The sequence below is a fragment of the Ammodytes marinus genome (genome assembly GCF_949987685.1).
Source record: "Ammodytes marinus genome assembly, chromosome: 10".
NCBI lineage: Eukaryota > Metazoa > Chordata > Actinopteri > Uranoscopiformes > Ammodytidae > Ammodytes > Ammodytes marinus.
The window spans coordinates 24,752,278-24,762,697 of NC_137214.1; the positions used below are offsets into that span (position 1 = coordinate 24,752,278).

Below are 10,420 nucleotides of genomic sequence, written 5' to 3' on the forward strand. Positions count from 1 at the left end.
TACCACTCACGTACATCATATTTTCAATTTCTTCTATTCCCAATTTCCAACAGCTTCTCGCTCTTGTATAAACATGTTGTTGTTTCATATTATGTGTTTGATGCCTAATGAAAGGAATACAACATCAACCCCACTTCAAATCCCTTCAATCCACAGCAGACTGTGGATGTGTTGTGTGAGATGTGAGTTTTACTTGTTCAGCAGCTATATATCATTGATGGTGTACACTGCATTTATATACTCTCATAACGTCTACAAAATAATATAGAACCTCCCAGGAACACAACAATAGTTCAATATAAACCACAGAAACATGAATACTGTTTGTATATTATTCATTTTATTTGTGTACCGTCCCTTCCTCACAATAATCCACAATGACAAGTGTCTATTACTTCATTTATATGTTCATTTATACATATCATAGCAACAAATAAAAAAAAGAATCACAATACAAAAGACGAGTTAAATATGTAGAATGTTGATCACATGTCAAAGTCTTGATTCAACGTTTTTGTACTCAACATGCATTCGAAATATAAAAATAGACTTCTGATTAAGTTTATATACATTTTCTTTTTTATAAATATAAGGATACAAATGTATTTTTAAAATACAAAGATAAATACAGTCACATAGTGTACATTGTGTACCAAACCAGCGATAACGAACAATTTTTTGGATATTTAGCATTCACAAAACACAATTAATACATTAGAAATGCAACTTTAACGACAATTGCAGGTCTTTTTTGTCTTGAGTTTTTTCTGTCCTTCTTTTGCTGCCCACTGTCCCCCACTTCCATTCTTAAGTGAGGGTAGAAGTCAGTGAATAAATTAAGATGATGAAAAACAGGATTTCTAGCTCTGGCGGACATCCTGTAAAAGTTTGTTGATCTCAGCCACCAGTTCGCTGGCGTCCACCAGCTCATGTCGGCTGTCACTGCGTTTGCCTTGTAGGTGGCAAAGAACTGAGTCAAACTCATCTTCCTCATAGTTCTCTGGGATCTCCTCCATGGCTGGCAGCCACTTGCAGGAGGGCCCGGGGAGGGGCACTGACACTGGCACAGGGGCAGGGGAGGACTGCACCATAGTGGGGCTGACCAGCGCCGTGAGGAGGGGACTGCTGTGGGGCTTGGGGGCGTGGCCGCTGTTCTGGGGGCTGTTTTTGGGCACTTGCAAGCCCTTGTGGCTAGCACTCTGCGAGCTGAGCTTGGTGCTGGGTTTGAGGGTGTGGTAGCTGCCACCCTGGTGGTGTCCAGATGGGCCGATGCTGCTTCCAGGATTCTGGAAGTGGGTGTTGGCAGCCCAGGCGGCCACGCCCTGCTGGTGGACAGATGGATTGGGTTTTCCAGGGAGATGGCCCCGTCTGCGATCCAATGATCCAGTCATTGGGACGCCCACCCCACTCAGGCTAGTGGCCTTCTGGTTCTCATTGACCTGGATGTAGGAGTCCAGTCCCTGGGGTAGCAACCGCTGGAACACACTGCTCATCTCTGACAGCAACGATGTGGTGGAACAAAGGTCTTCATCTGTGGGCTCGCCTCCATTGCCGTCTCCCCCCTCGTCTTCTCCAGTACCCTCACCGCTCAGGTCTTTGCCGAAGGTGGAGAAGCTCTGGTTGCGGGCGGGGCCGGCATCAGTGCAGGGCTGTGGGATCTTCTCCTGGGGGAGGTCGGTGGTTTGTCGGGCTTCTTCCCCGGGGATGTAGAGGTTGCTGCGGTAGTCTGACGAGGCTGGGGAGGCCAGGGGGGGCATCCAGCACTGGTCTGAGTGACCCAGGACACGACACTCCTCTGTGCAAAGTCTCATAGCTGAGGAGAAGGACAGAAACGCTCGTAAGCAATCAGGAATACTGAACTACACATGCAGTCAATGTAGTCAGAAATGGATAAAGTTGAAAATGATTTTCTATGGAGTTTTTGTCAGTCAATCACATCTTCTTTTTCTTTTGATTGACTAATTGGTTAAACCAGGGGTTTTCAAAGTGTGAGAGAGTGAGCCCCCCCTCGGAGAACAAATTTCAGCGGAGCCCCCCCCCAAAAAAAAATATATATATATTTTCGAAATCCCTGTGTGTTTTGAAAGATCTTTTAATTATTTTACAAATTTAAACATATTTTTGAAACATTCTAAAAAATGTTGTGCGTTTTTAAACACATTTTTAAATACATTTTAACATCTTAATCCAGTGTTTTAATCCTGCTTCCTTTAAGCATGGATAGTAGTGACTGAGTGTGCAGCGGAGTGAGAAAGATAGGCAGACAGACTTGCCCACATTATTGACTAGTGAAATGTCATTCACACACCCACTGTTTTTTCGCTAGTGCCTCCAATGTCCTGCTGGAGGAAAATAGTAGCCAGCGGAGAACCAGACCCTCCTAGGGGGGTCCGAGTGTATGCCCCCCCGGGAGATTTTTTTTCACCTTTTTAAAGTGAAATGCATGAATCTGGTGCACTTTGAGGGGAAAATTAAGAGGCTAAATATGAGGAATTTTGTGTGAACAAATAATTTGGAGACACTGGGTCTGATGAATTAGAAGCTATTGAAGAAAGACACATGGATTTTCCATAAAAATATTAATAAAAAATAATTAAAAAAAATTATGCAGGGTCCTCTGGGTTGGGCTTGGTGCTCTTTGCATTTAAATGCAGTGAGAGGAACGAAGCAGAAGAACTCTTGTCCAGCTATGCTGTGATCTTAATATAAAAAACACAAGCGCGCCCCACAATTTGAAAACCACTGGGTTAAACAAGTAATTACTTCAACTATGTGTACCCTATATCAATTAGGAAAGTATGCAGTATTGAAAGTTGGTTATGTTCTGATCTTACATTAGTACATATTGCTATACAACTTGTGACAAGGAACTAGAAAAAGGCATTTGTATCAGCTAGTAGTAAGCGTAGAAGTGTTGCTATATAGTGTTGCTATCCAGGGAAAAATATAGATCTATTGGAGCCTGCATACATTTTCCATTCCCATAACAATACAAAGCCTCTTGAATGGTCTAGGAATACATTGTTTAAGCCTAAAACAATATTGTGTTATATGTTTATAAAGTTGACATTTAGACCATACATTACTTGATAGTCATGTTCATTATATTTGTTAGAGCTAACAGTGTGTATATTAAACGTGTCTTGATACTACTAAAATAAACCCCATTTATTCCCATGTTTTAATTAAACTAATAGATTAAAGAAGGTTCCTGACAGTCCAGTCCAACTGGCTCATATCTGTATGAATATCTGCAGGTGTTTTCACTGCACTATCTCTGGAAACATGGTGGAAATCGGCCCTAATTAGTCTGAAAAGCTCTCTGCGGGAGCACTTCGTACTGCAGTACCTTCCAATGTATTTACCACAGAGAGACAATTCAGCAAGACCGATCAATGCCTATTACCCATTCAAAATTACCCCTCCTCTAAAAGCCCTGCATTTTTTCCCTTTCAAGTCGCTCTTTTCAATATTAAATCTTCAAATAGAAAATCTCTGAAGAATAAATTAGACAAATCAAATATGCCAACTTAAAGCCTTCATTAAAGGAGTGTGCCGCTTTTTAGTTGTGCTATTGAGGGACTTCATTATCTCCTCATTAACATGAAAGGAACATTTATAATACATCTTAGAGCAGATGAAAAGTGCATTTGGGTGCACTGGACGGGGGGAGGGGGGGGAAACAGTGCGGGGCAGCAGCACACTGGGTGCCCTGCAGATGAAAGGGTAAAAGTGAGAGATTTAACCCAAGTGATTTTTGTGCCAAAACGAAAAAAGGCGTAAGGCAAACATTGACTTAAAGCCTGCCTATATGGCCAACTGTAATGTCAATCAGTTGATTTACTGACTTATTATGATTTATTGGCACGGTAATCACTAGTTCTATTTAGAATTAGAACTACACATGCTTGCTGCCAATAAGGTGTGTGTTTCCTTGGGAGCTTCACTTCTGTCAAATTGTATAAAAAAAAATGAAAAAATATTCAATCCCTATTATGTACTCAATTTGTGACACAGTATTTAAGGCTATTCATTTCGCTATTGTTTTAGTTATCTTCACAAGTGGAGAACTATTTTACTTTGACAAGTAACATTTGTAAATTAGAAGTACCCTTCATGTGCACTCCATTCAGGCACAATGGCAAACACATGACACTGAACATCTCACTGAAACGGCAATAAATAAGTTACTGCACCCGGGGTTTGTTTGCCAAGAAATAGTTTCAGCAGGTAACTTCCAGAGATTGTAATATCAACATTATTGTTTGCTATAGAGATACAACATATTGATTAGATGCTTTAGATGTACAGGTAGGTAACTCATCATGCTAAACTAGGCTAACCACATTCTGACTCCAGTTCTATAACAAGACAGACATACATGAGACTGATTCAATTATCTTCTCATCTCCCTCTATGAGAGAAAGCAAAAAAGTGTATTTCCCAAAACCTCACATTGTTATGTTTAAAACTGGAATCAGAATAAGGATTGCACAGTATGTCTATTTTAGAGAACCACTTGTTTTCTTGAGGGGTTCTTAACTCATTTGAGTATGATTTTTTTGCAATGTTTCAAGCCTGACGTTACATTCCCTGGTAGTATTGTATACTGTACGGACTACTCTGTGTCTATGGGCAACAAACAAAGAGGATCTTCCATTATTCTCCTGTACCATACCCAGCCATAATGACAGAGTACCGAGAAAACTGCTCAAAATCACCCAGGCTGTAGTGGACATGGGGGCGGGAGGCGGGTGAACATAAAGCAGAAGAAAGGTGAGCTTTAAGATGTAATTATGCTCGTGAGGGCTTAATCACCAGCCCGACACGGCGCAGATTCCATAGCAACTATTTGCCACATGGCAATTAAATATGTCCTTTTGCTTCAGAAGAGCAAGGGGGCTTCAGGTTGGGTGGGTGAAAGTGAAGGCTTGGAGGTGGGAGAAAGGAAAGGGAATTAACGAGCAGAGCTATGGAGGATAGAAAGGGAGGGTGGGAGTGAAGAGGTGTTAGTGATGAGATTGTCTGCCCGTCTGGCTTGACTTTAATTGGGATGTAGCTCAAATGTAATGTCGAGTGATGGCTGTGTGGGAAGCTGGCTAGAAAGAAGCCAGAGCTCTGGGAGGAGAGAGAGATGGCGCGATAAAGGAAGCTGCAGCAGGATACTCCATGCAGTGTGACACTCAGGGAGAAGAGATGGGGGGACTGCAAAGGAGGATAAGTTGAGCTATCTGGAGAGATATCTCATGGAGAGACAGTGAGGTGGAACTTGGTGGTGAGAAGGTACAGTCACAAACCTCCAAAGCCAATGCACATGCAGCCACTTTCAATGCAGAACAAGGTAAAGGCATGCTGGAGGAGTGTTTGGATAACGGGTAACAGATGAGTATAGAGAGGTTTACCACTTTCCCATTGCTTAGCCCATGGTTTCCCAGCCTGTTGCTGCCTGTTTATGGGTCAAATTAATTCTCATGATTCCGGCAATAGACTTGTCACTTGGCCATGTGGATTTGTGTATGGCATCACAATGAATTTCCAAGTGGATGGAGGGAGCTCCTCATGTAACCATAAACTTATTTCAATACAAGTCTTTAATTGTTAAAATGTATTTTTAAGAACTATTTATTTGATCCCTTTATTTAAAAAATAATAATAATCTGCAACAATATATTCAGTGACCTCTAGGTGGGGTTGGAGAAACTCTAGGTTTGTCCATTTGAGACATATTTAGTCAGGAAATAAATTGTGATATGTTATTACTGTACTGGTCAATCAACAGAAAATGAATTAGCAGCAAGTCAAGTAAATATGCTAAAGATTTCCCTCTGCTTTTTCCCTGTTTTTCTTTTGTCTACAATGATAGTAAATTGACTAACTTTGGGTTTAGAATTGTTTAGATATATCCACCTGTGATCTGGAAACTTGTAATTGGCATTTTGCACAATGTTCTGACATTTATGAAGTAATCCATCAATTGATTATTTGACAATGCATTCCTAAGAACCAATAATAAAAAGATGAATAAAAAAATGTCAGTCCTTCCCTCTTTTCTCAAATGTACCCTGAATATTTGAGTGTATGTAGTGTACGTTTTTTTTCTAGAAGCCTACAGTACTTAAGGATTTAATAAATTGTATGGCACTGTAGAAACTGATCGAAAGACTGATTTGATTCAATATTAGATGCTATGGAGACATGAGAGGAACGATGGGAGATGAAGGGAGGGTTGTGGGCTGTGGTGGATGGTGGGGGGGGGGGTGTACCTGCATGCGTTCTGTGCTGACCATCAGGGGCATATATCTCAGTAAAGCCCTCACCAAGGAGCCTGTCCATGGGTGACTCCCTGCCAGGTTCGTAGTCGCTGTCTCCGGCTTCACTGTCTCCACGGCCGCTGTCCTTCAGGCTGAACTTGTCCATCTCATTCAGGGCATATCTGCAAAGAGAGACAGACAGAGATGTAATGCATTTTTGATAAAGGCCTGGCTGGTTATTGACAATAATAATAATATCAAATGGTTTTAGAGAATGCCATGCTACTGGTGGATAATAAGGTGCACTGAGAGGCAAAAGGCGCTTCTGCAGAAAAGGTTTTACATAACATTATGTAAATGTTAAGTTGTTCGGGATACAGTTTGACTCTAAACCAAAAAGCTACTGGATATGGATATCATGGACTTTGTGGATGTTCTGACAACAGAGGAATGTGTGTGGAAATGTTTTTACTTTGATGTTGTAACAAAGTACAAACGCATATTCCTGAATTGCGCACTTACTTCACAATATATGTCAATAAAGGCTTTAAAAACATCATGTTGCACGTGTATTACCTGTAGCTCCTGGTGTATTTGTTGCCTCTGAAGCTTGGTCGTGGCTGGTACTGGCCCTGATGGAGCATGGACAGAAGCTGTGAGACTTGCTACAATCCCAAGGGAAACAAAACGGACGAAAAAAAAGGACAAAAGACAAAAACAAAAGGAAAAAATGAAGAGGGAAAATGAATGGAGTCGAACAAGCAAGGTCACAAGACAATGTTGGATGGGGGTTGGGGTATTGTGGGGAAGGGTCCAGGGTATGGGGGATGGCATGAATTCATGTCTTGATCCTGAATGTGATGGTCAACAAAAATATGACACAAAGGGCTGAAGGTAACAGAATATGGGAGCAAGGGATAAATTCAGAACAAATACTGAATATAAGACAAAGGAATGTGCATATTATATACTATTGGACAGAAATATTGGTATTTCCTTTCGTTTTAGCAGATGCATAAGAACAATAGAGCTGTGTGTGTGTACTAGTTTTAGCAAAAACAGCAGTCCTGAGAGATCATCCTGGTTTTAAATTAACTACACACATAAAATAAACATGTCTTGTTTTGTCTTACCTCAACAGGTGGTGTGGCGTGGGCCAGCTCCAGGGCAAAGTTCTCTGCTACATGATTGGAGGAGATGGTGACCAGGCTGTTGAGGGACTGGCGGCTATGATGGCTCTGCCTGCTCCCCAGGGTGCCGCCTCTGTCAGGTGCAGGGGAGGCTGAGGGGGAGCGTGGGTGGGCGCACAGCGGCAGGGTCCCGTTGACGGTGGGGACCAGGGTGATGTCGGCCTTGTGGATCTGCCTGGCGGGCTTCTTGGGGTGGTTCGTGTAGCTGTTCTCCGCCACGCGACAGTTGTAGTTGTGCCTGGGGTCTTTCTTCTCGCGACTGCAGCGGGCGGTGGCGAACATCACCATCACGATGAGCAACAGAGCGCAGACGGCCCCCAGAGAGATGATGACTATGAGGGACAGATCCAGCGAGGCCTGGCCGGAGCCGTCGGTGTAGAGAGGGGGCATGATGGCCATGGTCTCCTGCAGGGACAGTCTGAGGAGGGCCCCTGTGGACAGACGACTGGTGCCCCTGTCCTGCACCTCCACCCTGATCTCCATCACCTCCCGCGGTGCCTGCTCCAGGCTGCCGTTGGTTCTGAGCTCACACCTGCGAGCGTCCATCACAAACAGCCCGTCCTCGTTGCCGCCGACGATGGAGCAGCTCAGCTCTCCGTTGGCGCCGGCGTCGCGGTCTGTGACTTTGAAAGCGGTGATCAGCTGACCCGGTGATGCGTACTTCCACACAGGCAGTTCGGCGGTGTGATTCCGGAGGGAGGGGGAGTGGATGACGGGCGAGTTGTCGTTTTCATCCAAGACGGTCAGCAGGACGGTGGTGTTGGTCGATAGCGAAGGGTTACCCCCGTCCCGTGCCTGAACTGTGAAGGCGATCCGGTTGACGTCTTCGTGGTCAAAGCTGCGTAGGGCATAGACGGCTCCGTTAGAAGGGTCAATGGTGACATAGGTGGAGATGGGGCTCCCCTGAACCAGAACATCTATGATAGAGTAGGTGACTTGGCCATTTGTGCCTAGATCTGGATCCGAGGCCACCACGGTCATCAGGTAGGCTCCAGGAGAGTTGTTCTCGGATTTGAAGACCTCGTAGCGGCTCTTCTCAAAAAATGGAGGATTATCGTTTTCATCCAGCACCTGGACTGTGAAGTGTTTGATGGTGGAGAGGCTGGGCGAGCCCCTGTCCTCAGCTATGACTGTCAGACTGTACTCTGACCTCTTCTCCCTGTCCAGTGACACGTTGGTGAGGATCATGAAGTTCTTCTCGTAGGTCTTCTGGAGTCTGAAGTGGCCATGGCCGTGTAGCCTGCACACCACCTCCCCATTGAGCCCAATATCCTTGTCATCAACACGCACCAGAGCTATGAAGGTGTCCACAGGGGCGCCCTCTGAGATGTACGCCACTTCCTCTTTGCCAGGCGTCATCAGGTTGATGTTTATCTCTGGTTTATTGTCGTTCACATCCACCACTTTCACCACAATTTTGCAAAGTCCAGGGATGGAGTTTGGGCCCATGTCCTGAGCCTGAACGTCCAGCTCATAGGAAGCAGCGGTTTCGTAGTCCACCTTTTTAATAAGCGTAATGTGGCCACTTTCTGGGTTTATCTTAAAAGTTTCCAAGATCTTTGATGGGATGTGACTGCTGAAAGAGTAGGCTATTTTCCCATTAGTGCCTTCGTCTGGATCTGTGGCATTTAAATCAATGATTAGAGTCCCAAGGGGAGAGTTCTCCAGCAAATTGATAACATAAGCCTGCTCGTCAAACGCTGGGCTGTTGTCGTTGGAGTCTGATATGCTGATCTTGAGCAAAGTGGAGCCAGACTTTGGGGGTACGCCATTATCGGAGGCCGTGAGCTGCAGCTGGTAGCTCGACTGCACCTCCCGGTCCAACTCCCTCATCACCACCAGCTCTGCGTACTTGGCCCCGTCCGTCCTGGTCCTGGTGTCGATCTTAAAGAAGTTATTGGGTGTCAGGGAGTATGAGTGCAGGGAGTTCTCGCCGACGTCCGCATCCAGGGCGCCGTCCAGCGGGACTCGGGTCCCCACAGACGCGCTCTCGGAGATCTCTATGGGGACGATGGCGCGCGAGAAGTGCGGCGAGTTGTCGTTAATGTCCAGCACGTCCACCTCCACATGGAACAGCTGCAGGTACTCCGTCGGCAGTGTGACCACGTCGAATTCAATCGAGCAGTTCAAGTTTTTCTCACAAAGCTTCTCACGGTCGATTTTGGTGCCAATGCTGATCTCCCCGTCCTCCTCCCGCACGGACAGAAACGGTGTACTCCCTCGTTGCATAGCGCGGAACCGAAAGGTCACGGAACTCGGCAGTTTGGATAGAACCCCAGCTACGTCCTCTTTTAACCGTGCAATGACCGTGCCCACTTTCTGCTCCTCGTAAACTTTATATTTCAAAGTCTTACCGGTGGCGCCGTGCACGAGCGCAACAAAGAGCACCAAAAGTAGTTTGAGTAATGCCGAAGAAAATACATTTCCTTTGGTTTGGATCACTTGTGTCCCCATCTTCTTCGCGCACACTGTGGCGATAAGTTCCACAGGAGGAAAACGGAGGAAAGAATAATTTGTTTTCTCAGATGTCTGGCATGTTAAATCCTCCGCTGCTGCTGCTGCTGCTGCTCACTGCACACAAAAAACTCCGCAAAAATAAATAAAAAAATAAATAATAGATAAATATGTAAGTAAAGTTTCCTTCTTTTTGGAGAATAATAACACACACAAACCGAGGTGCTCTCCTTGTAAACAGATCTGTTGCATATATCGACATAAGCCCGTCGCCTCATGTGTGTGTGCGCTTCCAGTGAAAGAGTGAGAGTGTATGTCTGGGCGAAGAAAAGGCGCAGCTTTCTCCCAGTCTGTGTGAGAGTGAGTGAGTGAGAGAGCAAGAGAGAGAGAGAGGGTGGGAGGGGGAGTCACTGTGTGTGTGCGCGCCCTGCTCCGTGCACTCTGCTGTCGCCGCTCCAGTCTCTCTCTCTACCCGCCCCGCACTCAAAATGCGTCTCTTTCCACACAAAAAACTCCCCCCACCTC

General features: G+C 45.1%; 1 protein-coding gene across 3 annotated transcripts; it reads right to left on the reverse strand.

Annotated features, from left to right (window-relative positions):
- Window positions 1-318: 318 nt before the first annotated feature.
- pcdh18b (protocadherin 18b) lies at window positions 319-10,172 on the reverse strand. 3 transcript variants are annotated; one of them, XM_080035933.1, is made up of 4 exons: window positions 7,385-10,172; window positions 6,828-6,883; window positions 6,264-6,433; window positions 319-1,813 (listed from the first exon to the last, which is right to left on the reverse strand). In XM_080035933.1, exons 1-4 carry the CDS (start codon window positions 9,893-9,895, stop codon window positions 861-863), a joined length of 3,690 nt encoding a protein of 1,229 aa, XP_079892059.1. In that variant the 5' UTR covers window positions 9,896-10,172; the 3' UTR covers window positions 319-860. The 3 variants fall into 3 exon arrangements, with proteins under 3 accessions (XP_079892059.1, XP_079892060.1, XP_079892058.1); XM_080035934.1 differs by having other exon boundaries at window positions 6,318-6,433; window positions 6,828-6,916; XM_080035932.1 differs by having other exon boundaries at window positions 6,828-6,916.
- Window positions 10,173-10,420: the final 248 nt, after the last annotated feature.